This window comes from Haliotis asinina, chromosome 3 (assembly GCF_037392515.1).
Source record: "Haliotis asinina isolate JCU_RB_2024 chromosome 3, JCU_Hal_asi_v2, whole genome shotgun sequence".
Classification (NCBI taxonomy): domain Eukaryota; kingdom Metazoa; phylum Mollusca; class Gastropoda; order Lepetellida; family Haliotidae; genus Haliotis; species Haliotis asinina.
In genome coordinates this window covers 15694943-15713088 of record NC_090282.1, presented here as the reverse complement: position 1 = coordinate 15713088, position 18146 = coordinate 15694943, and the positions used below count along the sequence as shown (strand labels likewise).

General features: G+C 41.8%; 1 protein-coding gene across 1 annotated transcript; it reads right to left on the bottom strand.

Moving 5' to 3' along the window:
• Positions 1-271: 271 nt before the first annotated feature.
• Positions 272-18146, bottom strand: LOC137278728 (zinc metalloproteinase-disintegrin-like VLAIP-B). Its single transcript, XM_067811242.1, has 17 exons — positions 18059-18146; positions 17205-17431; positions 16045-16134; positions 11653-11800; positions 11281-11428; positions 10798-10891; positions 9884-10041; positions 9560-9597; positions 8852-8960; positions 8211-8375; positions 7674-7821; positions 4973-5095; positions 4256-4307; positions 3424-3573; positions 2335-3006; positions 1916-2011; positions 272-414 (listed from the first exon to the last, which is right to left on the bottom strand). The coding sequence occupies exons 1-17, from the start codon at positions 18144-18146 to the stop codon at positions 272-274; spliced, it is 2649 nt and encodes an 882-aa protein (XP_067667343.1).

Here is an 18146-nt window from a genome sequence, read left to right as displayed (position 1 = left end):
AAGGGTACCCATCGCAGTTGATAGCACGACGTCTTTTGTGTCGGTCTCATGTCTAATTTCACCATCATTTCCAAAATGGTCGTCTGCTGTTATCGGTTGTCGTCTGCCTGTACGGCCTCCCTCAAACATATTACCCACGTGGCTCTGAACCCGGTCATCAGCTCCTTCTAATGGACGGATTGTGGCAGCACCAGCTGAGCGTCTTTCCCTTCCTTCAACCCTGTCCCCAGCTCCAGCATCAGTGTCTTCATCGTTCTCCATCTCCTCCATGCTATGTTCCCACGAGAAGGTCTGTTGATGCAGCCGACCTAGACGCTGTCTCCAATACATCCTCCACGTTAGTGGCCATCTCCAGCTGTGTCTGCTGCGGGTCAGCAAGGTGTAGTAATACAACCACTGCCGCCTTACCGCCGCCTGTCCTGGGAACAGAAGCCGTCAGTAGTCACATGTTGAAGCTGCACAACTACAGACAAAGCAACAGAAAGGACGTGCAGACACAGGGCAGTGTCGTTACTAGCAGCAGAAGCCATAATGTCTTGCAAAAAGAGGATACACGATATTGTTTCATCACGACACTAACCAAGGGCAGCATACTGAATCTGAATTCCTAGCAACATGGCAAAACGAGTGAGTTGGACCATCTTTTCAGTTAAATGCCTATGCGTCAGCTTAAGGTCTATGGAAAACTTCAAGTTCCATAGGTGATGAAATCCACGATTATGACTTTGATCCCTGTACGCAATGCATTTGATAATAGACACACATGTGACACCCAAAGCCACTATGAGACATCCATGGACAGTATGTAACACCCAAGGCCAGTATGAGACATCCAAGGACAGTATGAGACACCCAAGGCCAGTAAAGTCATTATTAGACACCCTAGGCCAGAATTAGAGACACAAGGTCACCATGAGACACCAAATGCCAGAATTCGGCACTCTCATGGTTGTATTTATCACCCAAAGTTAAAATGAGATAGACAGTTACAATATCGAGCACCCAGTATGCAGCATTCTGAGGCCAATGTAAATAATCTTAAGGCCAGTGTGCAGACCCTGAGGTTAGTATGCAGTACCCAAGGCCAATTTGCGGCACACAGAAGCCAATATGGAGAACCCAAAAGCCAGTATGCGTCACCCCGCGACCCATGATTGGCACCCGAGGATTATATGAAGCACCCGTGCAAGCATAAGGCATTCGAAGTATAGGTATAGCCGGGGACAGTAACATAAACAAACCCAAGCAGCAGGGATTCCTTTCACAAAGCAATGAGATGATCGTAAGGGTACCATCGTAAGTCACTAACGTAGTATCAGTGTAATGTTAAAGAATGGGCGTTATCGTTAAACTTACTTGCTTCGTGAATGGAGCCCCAGAAATGTACGAAAGCAAACACAAGCAGATAAGCAAACACAAGCCAACACAAGCAAACACAAGCCAACGCAACGTGAAGGTCAACTAAGACGCAGTATTTGACGAAACAGTGAATTGCAGTTATAAATATTTGTGGCGAACTTGTAGGTTGCTTTCGTGGATACATGTTCATAGTAGCCTATGGCCTAATCTTAGTTGACCTTTTTGAACAAGCAGACTGGAACATAATAACATTTGTTCACATTTTACTCAAAGTTTACATCATATTTTGTTATAATACCAAATAATCTATAGTGAAAACGGATCTTTAATATTTTGCGGGATATCTTTTATCAAATTGTCTTCATTTAAACATCATAACCGAAATGAACAGAAATCGTGAGAGCAGTCGAGTCCTGGGACAACTAAGGGATCTAACTCTGCATTGCGAAATTCAGTGCAACAGCCCTAGGTCCAGTTTAAAACATGGCAGGAGTATGATATTTTCATATCATCCAAAAGGTAACACAGAGATAATTTTGGAGCACATGGAGCATACTTTGACGCAGGTGCAGTTCACGTAGCTGTCTGAGTTTCGCCAATTTTTTCTTCCTTGTCATTTCTTTAAAGCCCCCGATTTGGCTGCTTGGTGCACCTGAAAAACACGAGAACCAGATTTCTCAGGAGAAAAGTGGTGTTCGAGATAGAATCGGTCATCAGTGACCAGGAGTCTGTGGTTAGAGACGACTTATGGGAGGTAACTTTTACTGTTTTGGTTGATGCATGTCATCGGATCCCTGCGTAAATCAAAGCTCAGACAGTTAGTCATGGGATTGACTGGTCCAGATTTGAATATTTAATTACAGACCACGTTCATAAGTTGTATGTTACCGAGAGTAACAAAGAATAAAATAAACAAAGAATTTACTTAAATAAAACATATAGAAAAAATCACCCTCAAACACAAACAATACCTACCGCCACGGTTGGCTCTGCTGTTGGGGGAATCTGTCGATGATGTCGTACTAGTCGTAGACTGTCGCAGGGTATTCATTGGAGTTGGCGATGACTGGACCGTGTGTGGTGACGTCACCAAGCGGGTTAACGTAGCCATGTCATTTGATGAAACTGGCACGGAAGGTGAAGTAGGAGTACCTGGACTCTCAATTCTTGACGACCCTGGTGATAACCTTGACGAAACAGAGACGCCTGGGGATGCAGTTGCATCAGCTGACCATCGTGTCTGACCTTGTGTATAAAATGTCGAAGTATATACCCATGGTTGCTCTGTTGTCAGTACTGTATCTCGGGTTGTCATGGTAAAGGGTATTTCACTTGTCGGCATCAACTCCGACTTCATAAGCTTCTCACTCTTGGTGCTGATGTCCCCTATACTTTCAAACGGCCCCGAAGATGCCAGGGCCATTCGTGTGCTACCACGTGCAACATATCCTGTAAGAGTGGTCAGTAACGACACAGTCAAAGGCGAGGTGGTAGTAGTGGGCGCGGTAGATGGTCCCGGGGTGGTGGGCGTGGTCGGGTTGAAGAAGTTGTGACAGGTGACACAGCAGGACACGTTCTGAATGTCGAAGGTGTAGGAAGGACACAAATCTGCCTGACAGTCACGCTGACGATCTCCATATTCACAACCTGGTGTAGAGAGGACAGCTATGTTTTAGTTCAGATAGCTCATATGTGACCACTGAACGTTGATATGGATCTTAGGATAACAGTTTAGTATAAGCCACAGCTTTACCTTAAGAAGGTCCATCTGACCCAGACTGAAATGTTTACGGGTAAGACTCTACTAATCAACACATGAATTAACGCAAGGACAACATATGTTAAACGTGATGTCGCTGCAGAAAAGTATGTACTCAGGTAGTTGAATGCATTATACCCCCTTTTCACAAAGCTCTCGCAAGCCTAACATCTCGTAACTCTTCTCATAGCATTCGTACTTTCTGTGTTACAGTAGAGGAGAGACGAATGCTACGAGGAACGTTAGGTTTTAGGTTTACGAGATTTGTGAAACGGGGTCCAGCTGTACATCTACAGGATCTGTACCTGTAATCCCAGAGTGGACGCTGACGCATGTATTACAGCACTTGAGTCTGACGGTGTCGTTGTAACAGATCCGGGGATCAGCTGTCACAACGTCCTGGCACGTCTCAGCCCCTCTCAGCACTCCGGGGGTGTCTCCAAATGGGCAGCCATCTGACAAGATAATTCGACAGATATAGGTCGATGTCGACATATAGAGATACAGACATCCCTTACGATATTGATATCTCCCACAGAAATAGGGACGGTGACATGACACAGAGGGGTTGAACTTTGTTATACTGAAGGAGGATTAACTCTGTTACAGAGGGATGGACGGTGTAACCTGTTGCAAAGGGGTTGGCGGCGAAACCTATAACAAAGGGATTGATGTGAAACCTGTTACAGGGGGATGGGTGGTAACACCTATTACAGATGTAACTTATTACAGATGGGGGGAGTTGGGATGGACGGTGATACGAAACATTATGTATAATGTGATAAGATACAGTTGCTTTGGACCACAGGTATTATATGTGAAACCGGTCACATAGGGCTGTACAGTGAAACCTGTTCTATGGGGTGGACGGTGAAACTTGCTACAGATGGACAGATGCGAAACATGTTACAGAGGGATAGATGTGAAGCCTGTTACAGAGTAATGGATGGTGAAACCTGTAACACATGGATGGTGGGCGGTAAAACCTATAACATTATTTATAATGCCAATACGTACAGGTATTAGCTTACACAATTCTACCACCATATTCATCATATGATTATGAAAGGTAGATATCAAAATAACTGATCAAGGGGTTTGATCTCTGAACGTCTCCTGAGCTCTCTGTTTACTCACCTCTCCATTCCAACATGTCGGTGGATGCCACACACTTCCCCTCCATACACCACTGAAACATGGACACACATCATTTTGATACTTTCGTCAGATTCTTTCATCAGTGGATCTGAACTTGGCAATGACTTCAGGTACCGATGGTGACTACCCTACATGCTGAGGTAAGGTGACATGTCTACATACCCTCGTGAATTCGTAAATGTATTGATGGAAACGACAAGAAAACAAATTAAGTGACATGAAAGTACATATGCGTCCCAGATTCCCAGCAATGTCAAGAAACCTGGAAACAAATAAAAGACTACTTGTACTTCTATGCGTTCTCTTATTCGTTGCCACTCTAACATATAGTACATCTTGCCTTGTCCAAGCTTATCATTTGAAGCACCATAAATCCCTCGTGATATCTCAGCCCGAGCTCGCTGTCAAAGTCTCCTCAGTTCAGTGAGTGAGTGAGTTGAGTTGAGTTTTACACCACACTCATCAATATTCCAGCTGTATGGCAGTGGTCAACAGCATGAACATCGGTCATTGGGAATCGATGACATGTGTCAAACGAGGCTGACCACCCGATCCCGTGAGTCGTCTCTTACAACAAGCGTAGTCTCCTTTTATGGGAAGCATGGGCTGCTAAAGGTCCATTAATATTCTACCCCGGACATTCACGGGTCTCGTCAGTTCAGTGTTTTGGAGTATTCTGACATGAAAGTGAAGTACCTTTCCCTTGTCACATGGTGTCCCGTCAGCAGGGACGATCCTCTCACAAGCGCCACCACCCCCGGGCACCCGACACAGCAGACCTTGGCTGCATATGTTGGTGTATCTATCCTTGTGGCCATCCTAGACAAATACAATCATCATCATCATCATCGTCGTCGTCGTCGTCGTCGTCGTCGTCACCGCCGTCACCCCCCTCCGACCCTTCACGGGTCCAAGATAACCGTAAGTCTACCAAAGATTAGTTTACAAATATAAGGTTACATTAAAAAAGAGAAATGTGACGTGTATTTGGCCATTAAAAAAAATATTTTGACTTTGTTTCGTCCCTATCATCCACGTGTCCACTATAAGAATCAGTGTCAATAAGAACAGTTGGCGTGCAACTCTTTAAAGGGGCACTGATGCGGAGCGAATAATGTTTCTCACCAACGGTCTTATTACGAAACCAAACCGCAAATTGGTCAGCGCCCGCTCCTTCGACCGTGACGGACAAAGGAACTGGGCTCCTGTCCATTTTAGCAGAATTTCTTCACCTAAACAGTCAGGAGGCCGGATGCCCATCATATGCCATTTGTTTAAAAATATCTATGGTATTTCTTGTCTGATCGTAACCAAATATCCCAGCAGTGTAGTTCTTTTCGGATGCTTGGATGGTATAGTTACTGATCCAATGTGATCCTATTTCTGTGTTTTAAACCTCGATATTTGATCATGTTACATGAAAATATGATGTCTACAGGCACGTAGCAAACCATTTGTTTCAGTACGGAAGATTGCAAAGCTTTATATTTAGGTAGTTTTGAGTGTTGGTTCAGCTGTGATAGGAAATATCATACGTAAATTTTGCAGCTATGGTAGCTACAATGGTTTATCATTTATGATAATACAAAAACACAGTTGATTTATTTGAATTGGTAAACAAAAAACGATGACTTTGCCTTTGGTAGAGAAATCTGAAAATGTTCTTACGTAAAAAAAACCCCTTATTACACCTATTTACCCAAGTACACAGCAAATGCCTGTATGTATTCCTTATGTAACGAAATTCCGTTGGTATCCTTAAAACAGTTTCGGCCTTGCTGTATCTCGCATTTGATGGTGTAAACCTACACGTGTTACTTGTCATCATTCTCTGGATGGTCAATTAATCAATTTATAACAGGTATAGTCAGTAGTAACACCGCTTCGGTTACTCAACAAAGGTTCCCATTTGGCATTTCTCCTGTCTGGAATAAATACTTAACATTATAAATTAAGGTCTGTAATGGCAAATGTATTGTATGTTATGTAATATGTGCATGCAAGTGATGCAAGAGTGTTTATCAGCTGAGTTACAAAAACAAACATCGATCACAGGATTAACCGATAACACACTGATTGATTAATTACTTTTATCTTCTAGCGGATTTGTCAAAAGGCAGTGTTTGTAGATGACTACACCCTGTCGTAAAGTATGAGTGCAAAAACAACATCCTCCCTTCAAAGAATTAACCACCCTTGCGTTGATTGATTTGATTGCTCATTATTGGTTAACTAAATTACTTAGAATAGTGGACATCATACAATTAGTTGCCAGGTGTGCTATCTTGGGAGACCAATGAGAGGTTTATCTGGTTTTCACCAACGAAAGACGTGAAACGATGTGTTACTTTTTCGCAAATGAGACAGTTGTAAGACACGCGACACAGAGCAGGATTATTTACCAGCTGCAGATGAATGGAATACGATTTCTTTTACGTGGATATTGATGGATACATTCCTGAACAAGGTAGTAGCCTGACATTGTTGCTATAAAATTAGTCTGTTTTACATTTGTTGTAGCAGTCAGCAGAATCTGTATGACAGAAAACACACACTAGATCGCGTATGTGTGTGAAATAGGATCCACATTGGCAATCTATACAATGTATAAATGCTGCTGTTATGTTAGAAATTTACTGCGAGTATAAGCAGATCGTGTGTTCTTTTATTAATTTTCAGAATCATACAAATATGACAATAAACTAATTACGGTTATGAGAGAAAATATAGAGACATACATTGGCTTCGTTATTTTCCCGTCCTAATAGTTTTTTTTACCATTTCTACCACTGGCAGATGATTAACCTTCAAAGTGTTTCACTTGTTTTCATAGTACATTTGTAATGAAGTAAAAATGACTTCACCTCAGTTGATCTGTCTATAATTAAACTATCAATTGCGCTTAAGGACTGCGCAGCAGAGCTCACGAACCAGTCACGAATTCTGGGATATCATCCGGGTACTCACGGGAGAAAAACAATAACAAAAGTTTACACCAGTCCACGGGAATCGCTCCGCATCAGTGCCCCTTTAACACATGCTAAACTTCCCAAGCTGTATTTATGAGAGATAATAAGAAATGTGTTCCTCCCTCGTCACTGTTTTTTCTATCAAAAATTAAAAACCGAAGACCCACCGCCCTCGTCACTTTTGAAAAAAATGTGCCCCAGAAACCTTTAATTATTTCTATGCAACCTAACTGAAGTTAGTGCTAAAAGCAAGCATTTGATATCGGACACAGCAACCCGGCTCAGATAACCACCACTAGTGGTACTTGGAGGACACCGTATATTGGTAATGAAATACTGATTACACAAAAGAAGAATATACAAGATCTAGTAACCATGATAAGGTTACAAAGCCCCCCTTAAAAAACACCACACATGATGCTCCTCACCCTGCAGACATGCGAGTCCTCACTCTGAAACCTGACCTCACACTGCTTGTCCGGAGAGTATACCTGGCCAGGCTGGTCCCCAAGGAAACCAGCAATCTCGTTGACGTCAGTATTGGCTTCCTGAGTCAGCATGCAGTTGGTGTTGTTACTGAAACAGCACCCAGAGAATCAGTTATAGCCCGTTTGGCCGTTTCCGATCGACTCCTGCACCCTCCTCCCCAAAACCATAGCGTTGGTGTGATGTCTTGATTAGGATTAGTGTTTCATTGCGTATTACATGTCTATTAGTTTACGAGTTAGGCTGGAAATCATGGTCTTCTTTTGAGCCAAACGAACTCTAGTGCGGGAGACTTAGGTGATGTGTGATGTCTGGAAGCACACGTGTGTGCTTGTGATTGTGCGCCTATGTGTATGTGTATGCACATATCATTAAGCACCGTGCTATAGAGCGTTTTGGTAAGACCTTGAAACGTTCATTCCTTTAGTTCACTGAAGTGACTGTTTCAGAGATAACAATCCGTCTAAGTTCCTTTTTACCTGTTAAGAGTCTCTATGTATTTCCGGAAATAGTCGATAGAGCACTTTGAGAAGCGCCACGGATTTGTTGCCTTTGACCTTGACGGGAACCGGAAACGTGACGTCATAATATACAGAAAAAATGCGAAACACTTATTTCCGTCCATATCATGGCGAGCTCCGAGACTGGAAATGCAAATTAAAACATCTATGATGATAGCTGTTCATAAAAACACAAACTACGCAGCAAAATGACCTGACTGTTACCTGGGCAACCATGTTCCGGGTGAAACCCCAAATATCCCCGCTTTTTGGTAACTGGGTAGCCTTGTGGTTCAGCAGCCGCAAGATTCGCTACACAAGTAAAATCTGTGACGCCCACTTCTGGTGTCCCCCCACCCTGCTGTTACTGGAATGGTGCTAAAAGCAGCATAAAACTGAACTCACTCGCATTTGAGGGCTGGGTATTTATAGACAGCGACTGCGTACTTATATGTGCCTTTGTTACATATCGTCACACTGTGAATATTCCAGCTACGTGACCTGTAAATATGGTAAAAAGCGAAACACGCCGACGAAGGAACGGTGATCCGCAATAAACATGATACCCCATACGTCACCAAGCCTAGTTCTAACCAGAACACCGACTGTTTTGTGTGTACCTGTGGCCGAGTTCATGAGCAGCTATTGCGACGATACGGAACTCGAAGAATTCCTCCACGATCGAGATGGAGAACTCTGGATTACACATTGACTTGATGTACGCCAAACCTGAAGTCACAAGATTCATTATGTAGACTCATATTTACAGAAAGCATTCATGCTACACGATTGACAAATGTGTGTGATAACATTATTCTTTTTGTATATTTGAGTTGGTTCATCATTGATGAAACACCGTTAAATGTTACGTTATACTCATGAATGGGCTCGGTTCACGGTCATCTGGATCAGTAATCTGGCCTCTGACCACAATCATTTTCCTCCTTTGTTTTGACCTATCGACCCACCATAATTAAGATCTTGTCACTTCCGACAAAATATCGGCCAGGAACATCTCAATTTGCTCTATGAAGTATCAGCAATGGTCACCGCAAGTTTCGAGCTGAACCACACTAATCAGCCTTGAACTTGAGGTCAAATCCTGGAAGACTGGACTCAATACCATGTGCAGATTTTGGCCCAATAGAGAACAGTGTCAGATCTTATATTTTAACTATCACATGTCACCCTGAAAAGATTATCGCAAAGTAAGCTAAAATGTAATCAAGCTAAAACTAAAGGGGGTAACTTTGGTGCGAGGCTATCTCATGTACCAGCTTTAACAAAGGAGGGAAGCGATGCAGGTTGCTGATGTCATGCAGACTCACCAGCATTGGCGGTTGACCCTCCATACGTCAGGTTGTATCTGCAATATGTTCAGGTAACCATAGCAGTGTGTTACACAATATTAATTGTATCTGTCACTGATACAATACACCGGAAACACATATATAAATTTAGTTCTATTCGGAAACTCTATGTTGACCAAACCGGTTACCAACCAAAGCATGATAAATGGGTTTAATGTACTATTTTACGAAGGGTTTGACTCAAATTTATCAAAGACAAGTATGTGTCCGCCATCAACACAGTTATCAATTACATATCAAGAAAACGATGCTGTTTCTATGGAAACACTTGCACATTCTCACCCTGTAAATAACATCACGTGATCATTTGGCGGAAATGACGTATCGTTATTGAGAACCCATGACCGGAAGGACTCCAGAGCGTCTGATGACTCCACGAACTCCCCTCCCCCGTCCTGTGCTCCGGCAAGATTCACTGTCCACAGGGATTCTTGGGGGTCCTGAAGGTATAACACCATGTATATGTTGTACACGGACTGACTGACTGACTGACTATACCATACATGTACTCAGTCATACATATACCACACAGGAACCCACATCTATCATAAATATACCACACAGACACTCACATCTATCTTAAATATACCATACAAGCACTCAAATGTATCTTAAATATACCACACAGGCACTCACTTCTATCTTAAATATACCGGCACATGGACATGCATTTAAAATGGCTATTCCACACGGTCACCCACATCTATCATGACTATTCCAGCAAAGGTAACGTCAATCCTGAAATCCGGCTCCTTGATGCTCGCATACCGAAGGTCGATCTGAAACCGGAAGACGCCATGTTTGTGACGGTGATATGTCGGTCAAAATAATGTTGTGATTCATCGTATACATAACTCTGTTAACAAGCAGTAACAAGCATGCCATGCAATAGCTCACGAACCTCTAACATCACGAAGTTTTTCTTAAACAAAACTGTAATCAGCAAGTAGGACGTGATCTATTCTGTAATGATATTCACAAATGCGTCTTCAAAAAGGTCCATATATGCGTGTTGTGTTTTGCATCAACTCTTATATGACCGGGATGTTGAGGTAAATTATCGCTATATCACTGCAAGGTGATTCCAGGGGACGCAGCCTAGAGAGACGGTCCACAGTTCTATCGGACATAACGCTGAACTGTTGAGTATAGTACAAAGAAGCAATCTGACTGTTCTACGAGCTGCATGCCCATACCCCATTGATGACAAAAGCGTAGTATTGCTTCATGTTCTCAAGAGCCCGACTCCTCCTCTCTGCCCGTGACGAACCTTTAGTCCTTTCAAACCATCTGAAACAAATGGTATTACTCCAATGAAGGACACTGCAGCAGCAAGCAGGGGGCTTGGTTTTTACTGGAAGTCAACAATGGATTGCACAAATCACGTCCAAATCACATACTTGGATATAACCTTAAACCAACAGAAGTGGGAAATATGTGACGTCACAAGCAAGTCACAACGGCGTTATTACTTCCACTGAAATGTCCAATTCACAGAAACAAAGAAGATGAACACCCATACTAGTATTTTCATTTATATTTTTTCCTTGCATTGTATTAATCCACTTCAAAGGGCTGCAAAGAAGTACGAAAAGGAATAAATTACTTCCGAAAGTACGTCTATCGTTTACGATTAACATTTCAAGTGCTTACGGGAGTCGATTCGGTCGTAGACTTACGTGGCGTAGACTGCATAGTCTGTGACGATCAACAGCTCCACCCTGTTGACTGTGGCCTGCCTCTTGTGCCTCCTCCTGTTGGCGGGTGATTCTTCTGGTGCGGACTTCTTGGTGCTGGCAGCAATGTCCTCTGTTGCTGGATCTCGGACTGAAATGCAGCGTAAGAAAGACTATGTATCTCTAACACTGTATCTTTCCCCACAGACACACGCATTCATCTGTTTCAAGATATATTGCCAATAACACATTTTTGCCCAACGCAAGGACATGGATTACGCTGATTATGACTGCGGCTCAGGAAGTGGAATTATGTAATGGAACATTTAGGCACAAAAGGAAAGTTTCTGAAACTGGTATTCTAAGCAACGTTACCAAAATCAAGAATGTCGTTTCTGAGGCTAAGGTGGGTCATGAGCCTCGCTATGGAATGATTCGCGACCCGCTGTCCGCTTCCATTCGCATGGTCAACTCTCAGCGGCTGGATAGTGTACTGTTCCTCCGCCATGATATATGTCCCCATCTGGCAGCACGAGAATATCAAGGTCATGGTCAAGATGAAGTTCATGCAGTCTGTCGGGTTGGTAGGTTCATGTACATTACCCCCAACCAGCACTCCCACATTTTGTTTACTGTTAAAAGTCCTTAGTGCTTGGGTTAGTTTGTTATTGCAAGTGCTGTGAAAGTACTGTGGAGGCTACTTTGAGACGACAGAAATTCCAATGTGGATGTTGCATGTAGGCTCACTTCGTCATTTAACATGGGCTATACACGCAATTACATGCGCTAATCCTACATAATCCATAATGTTGTGATCAGCTATGCGACATATTTCAATGTATTTTAAAAAAAACTCTTCTCCAACATCAGATACCTGTCATATGGAAAACATCTCACATTGTTCCACTTCCGAAGATACAAAATCCCAGTGTGTGTAATGACTATCGTCCAGTTGCCCTTACGTCTGTAGCCATGAAGAGTCTCGAACGGATTATATAAAAGCTACTAATGCGAGAAGTAGAAGACCAACTCGACCCACTCCAGTTTGCCTACAGACAAAGACGGGGTACAGACGACGCTACGCTTTCTCTCCTGAACCTCATCTACAAACATCTGGAAACCAGTGGTACATACGTTAGAATCCTCTTCGCGGACTTCTCATCTGCTTTTAACACTATTCAACCCCATTTGCTTCTGTCAAAACTTTCGAATTTGTGTGTAAACAGTAACTTAGTCAAATGGATAAACGCTTTTATGATTGACAGACCTCAGTGTGTTACTGTGAACGGAATGAAGTCTTCCACTGCCAACCTGTCTACTGGAGCACCGCAAGGATGTGTTTTATCACCCATTCTGTTTATAATTTACACCAACGATTGTGTTACTAAAGCAACAAACTGTTTTAACATCAAATTTGCTGATGATGCAGCTATTGTTTCACTTCTTAAATCTGCTGACCTTGACTACAGAAATGAAGTATCTAACTTTACAAATTGGTGTAAAGACAACTTTTTGATCTTAAATACTAAGAAAACAAAAGAAATGATTATTGATTTCAGAAAAACTTGCGACCCTTTGGCCCAGATTTCAATCAACAACGAAGATATTGAAATTGTAAACACATACAAGTATTTGGGCACTGTCCTTGATTCAAGATTATCCTGGAATGATAACGTTGATTATGTTTACAAGAAAGGTCAGCGGCGGTTGTACTTCCTTCGTCGTTTAAACACTTTTAGAATTGATTGTTCACTCATGGTTCTTTTCTACAAAACCTTTATACAGAGTATTCTAATTTTCAATCTTCTTTGTTGGTTTGGTAACTTGTCTGTTCAAAACAAAGCTAAACTCAACAAAATTGTTGACACAGCACGCAAAATCATTGGTTCAGAATCAGTAACTCCTATCGGACAAATTTACGAGCAGCAAATTGTTAAAAAAGTGCAGAAAATTGTAAATGACAGCTCTCACATTCTCTATTATGATTTTGAATTTCTTCCATCAGGACGCCGTCTGCGCATGCCGGCAGCCAGAACAAACAGGTTCCGTCATTCTTTTGTACCAGCTGGTATTCGCTATTTTAACAACAGTTAATATTTTTTATAACTTTTTTACCATCTTATCCCATGAGGCTTCTTTTTCACAAACTGTTTTCACCTTTTATCGCAGCATGTTAGTCCTATCTTGCTGCAACATCTTAGTGCTCTTTATATGGTATTTATCTATATGTGCATGATTTTAGCGTTCTTGTAAAGTACGTTGTAATTCAGTGTTTTGTTTACGATGTAACCAAAATTTCCCTCGGGATAATAAAGTATTATCTTATCTTATCTTATCTTATCTTATCTTATCTTATCTTATCTTATCTTATCTTATCTTATCTTATCATTTCCAAATTTAACCATTTACTTGAAATATATGCAGTCTCCAGGGGGTAGTGGAAGGCTGCCTGGAAGATCGCGTCATTACAAGAGGCTGAACGATTGTACTTGTTATTGCCTTGAGTGAGGGAGTGATGTAGATACCGGCCGACTGAGTCAGTATACAGTGTACACGCTTGCATAAACGAAGACTCGTATCTAAGTAAATAAAACGTCAAAACCAATCATATCTGAACACTGGACAAGTACATGCCGCTGTAGACGTGAAATAACATTGAACGCGACCTTAAATCCAGTTTCATCTCACGTTACATCTCCAACCACACGTATTACCAGTAACAAGATGAGAAGGGCTCTGTACATCTACAACCACACGTGTTAACAGTAACAAGATGAGAAGGGCTCTGTACATCTACAACCACACGTGTTACCAGTAACAAGATGAGAAGGGCTCTGTACATCTCCAACCACACGTATTACCAGTAACAAGATGAGAAGGGCTCTGTACATCTACAACCACACGTGTTACAAGTAACAAGATGAGAAGGGCTCTGTACATCTACAACCACACGTGTTACCAGTAACAAGATGAGAAGGGCTCTGTACATCTACAACCACACGTGTTACAAGTAACAAGATGAGAAGGGCTCTGTACATCTCCAACCACACGTGTTACCAGTAACAAGATGAGAAGGGCTCTGTACATCTACAACCACACGTGTTACCAGTAACAAGATGAGAAGGGCTCTGTACATCTCCAACCACACGTATTACCAGTAACAAGATGAGAAGGGCTCTGTACATCTCCAACCACACGTGTTACCAGTAACAAGATGAGAAGGGCTCTGTACATCTACAACCACACGTGTTACCAGTAACAAGATGAGAAGGGCTCTGTACATTTCCAACCACACGTGTTACAAGTAACAAGATGAGAAGGGCTCTGTACATCTACAACCACACGTGTTACAAGTAACAAGATGAGAAGGGCTCTGTACATCTCCAACCACACGTGTTACCAGTAACAAGATGAGAAGGGCTCTGTACATTTCCAACCACACGTGTTACAAGTAACAAGATGAGAAGGGCTCTGTACATCTCCAACCACACGTGTTACAAGTAACAAGATGAGAAGGGCTCTGTACATCTACAACCACACGTGTTACCAGTAACAAGGTGAGAAGGGCTCTGTACATCTACAACCACACGTGTTACCAGTAACAAGATGAGAAGGGCTCTGTACATTTCCAACCACACGTGTTACCAGTAACAAGATGAGAAGGGCTCTGTACATCTACAACCACACGTGTTACCAGTAACAAGATGAGAAGGGCTCTGTACATCTCCAACCACACGTGTTACCAGTAACAAGATGAGAAGGGCTCTGCACATCTCCAACCACACGTGTTACCAGTAACAAGATGAGAAGGGCTCTGTACATCTCCAACCACACGTGTTACCAGTAACAAGATGAGAAGGGCTCTGTACATTTCCAACCACACGTGTTACCAGTAACAAGATGAGAAGGGCTCTGTACATCTCCAACCACACGTGTTACCAGTAACAAGATGAGAAGGGCTCTGTACATTTCCAACCACACGTGTTACCAGTAACAAGATGAGAAGGGCTCTGTACATTTCCAACCACACGTGTTACCAGTAACAAGATGAGAAGGGCTCTGCACATCTCCAACCACACGTGTTACCAGTAACAAGATGAGAAGGGCTCTGTACATTTCCAACCACACGTGTTACCAGTAACAAGATGAGAAGGGCTCTGTACATTTCCAACCACACGTGTTACCAGTAACAAGATGAGAAGGGCTCTGTACATTTCCAACCACACGTGTTACCAGTAACAAGATGAGAAGGGCTCTGTACATTTCCAACCACACGTGTTACAAGTAACAAGATGAGAAGGGCTCTGTACATCTCCAACCACACGTGTTACCAGTAACAAGATGAGAAGAGCTCTGTACATCTCCAACCACACGTGTTACCAGTAACAAGATGAGAAGGGCTCTGTACATCTCCAACCACACGTGTTACCAGTAACAAGATGAGAAGGGCTCTGTACATCTCCAACCACACGTGTTACCACCACACGTGTTACCAGTAACAAGATGAGAAGGGCTCTGTACATCTCCAACCACACGTGTTACCAGTAACAAGATGAGAAGGGCTCTGTACATCTACAACGCACTATCGTGCTGCTGCATAGACTGAACGTATCGTTAAATATGTGTGTAATGGGTGAGTGATTTTAATTCAAAGCCTCAGCATACACATTATTTTCCACACATATGTTGAGCCTAAAGCTTTTCACACAGAAACTCTGCAGCTACTGCCATGTCTGTCCTTGTGACTACGTTTCCATGACAACGTACCAGTTCATACTGCGCTTGATTGCGTACTTCCCGCTTCACCATAATGGCGGCCGCCTTGGACACGTCTTGGTAGTATCCCATCACACCTTTCTTTAACAATAGAGAAGCATTACGAATAGAATAGAATCAGGAACATCCCATATGTAAAAGATGGGCGTAATTCATAAAAAGTCATAAAAACATTTGTGGGGAGTTCTGGTGATATATTTTGCTATTTTAAGGCCGCATATTACTGCGCTCTTCTAGTTCCCAGCGCAATTTTTTTAAGAACAGACATCTTGTTCCTACCAAAATTTAATTTAATTATAGTCATTATATTTTATCAGAGTTCATGTCATAATTGCTCATTTGGCATGTGGAGAGTTCTGTGGACGAGCTGTGAGACGTTTGAAAGAATCTTCGGTTCCTTTCCGCATAGCATTTTTCTAAAAAATACATTTTTTAAACATAAATAATAATTTTGTTAGATGATTTTTCACTCGGGAAAGAACGGTTTGCTTTTCAAAACACGAAGTTCTCAAATAATAGAGATATTTTTTGCAAGCCCTTGAGTAATTTCATACACGTACACAGCAGGTAGAATTTGCTTACAGTCAATGATTCTTAGGAACGATATAAAATCTATATATATAAAATATATATTCACACAACATGTGTAACTTAAGCTAAAAACGTCATTTAGGTGTATACTTTCAATAAAGAAATACAGGTAGAATTGGCTTACAGTCAATGATTCTTAGGAACGATATAAAATCTATATATATAAAATATATATTCACACAATATGTGTAACTTAAGCTAAAAACGTCATTTAGGTGTATACTTTCAATAAAGAAATACAGGTAGCAATTGGATTTGAACCTAAATTACTAACGTCATAAATTGTCAGCAACCCTAAGGTCCAAAATACAACAAATGATACCCATATCCAATCTATTACCATTTCCTTTTATTTCATTTTAAACCAGGGTGAAATACGGGTGTATTCTTTCTTTTACTTACTTGCTGTACTCTATGACCAACGTGTTACAGGTCACAGTCGTCATGAGATAGTGATTCTTCACCTAGTTACATTGGATCTAGATTACTAATATGTTCAAGTTGATATGAAAGAAGAAATTGTGTATTAGCTCTTGGAATTGTAATTGTGACTGACTTACTGTGGCTGGTTCCCTATACTGTGAGCTAGACACAACCTGGCCCCCACGAACAACAAACGCTGGGGTGTGAGTGTTCAGGTCGGGATTTCTCTTCAGGTTAAGCTCAACCTTTTCTCCACCCATGGAAAACTGAAAGGCAAGTTGGCCGGGAAGAACTGGAGCTGAGCGTCTGTCCCGACCCCCGGGCTCCGGAGTCGACTCCCACAGCAGATCCACCGATACCGACCCTGATAAAAAACACAGAGAATATTGTTTATTTAGTTTAGGCGTATATCAAGAAACCGATGTAATGTTTGTTTTTGTTTACCGCCAATCCTGGACCAGACAATCCCGTGACATCATGAGAATCTATCTATAGGGATAAGATTATGTGTGTGTGCCACGATTACATTATTCGTGGGATAAAAGATAATGTAACTACCCAAACTTTCTTCCGTTCGAAAAAAATAGATATTTCGTTATAATTTTAAACTCAACAAACACAAACAAAGAGTTATTGTCGGGATTCGAATTAATGGCACCAAATTTTAATGTCTAAATTTGTAATTAGACCACAGACATTATACAGAACCTTTGTTTAGTCTAGCACACAGCAGAACCCTTAATTTTTTTAAAATAACAGGGTGGAATTTTGTGCTTCTAAAATATCACACTGAAACACAATCAGCTACATTTAACAGTAACTGTATGATCGTTGTTGCCAGGGTGGATTCGAACCTGATTCCTGTGTCCATTACCACCCCGTCAAACCAAGGAGCAGTGGTTGATGATTTGTGAAGTTTCCTAAAACATTTCATTTGTTTCCGTTTGTATTTTTGGCAATAACTTCTGGAAAGTAAAATATTTTAACTTACCTATGACTACTTTGTCCTGGTTAGGAAATAAATCAAAAGCAACAGAAACTGCACATATATTCAGAATCAAGGAAACGTGCATCCACAT

Coding starts and splice junctions, on each gene's coding strand:
- LOC137278728 (XM_067811242.1), bottom strand. CDS start 18,146: ATGTGGATGCACGTTTCCTTGATTCTGAATATATGTGCAGTTTCTGTT. Junction 16,135..17,204: donor AGTATAGGGAACCAGCCACA/GTAAGTCAGTCA, acceptor CTATTGTTAAAG/AAAGGTGTGATGGGATACTA. Junction 10,892..11,280: donor GACTATGCAGTCTACGCCAC/GTAAGTCTACGA, acceptor CATTTGTTTCAG/ATGGTTTGAAAGGACTAAAG.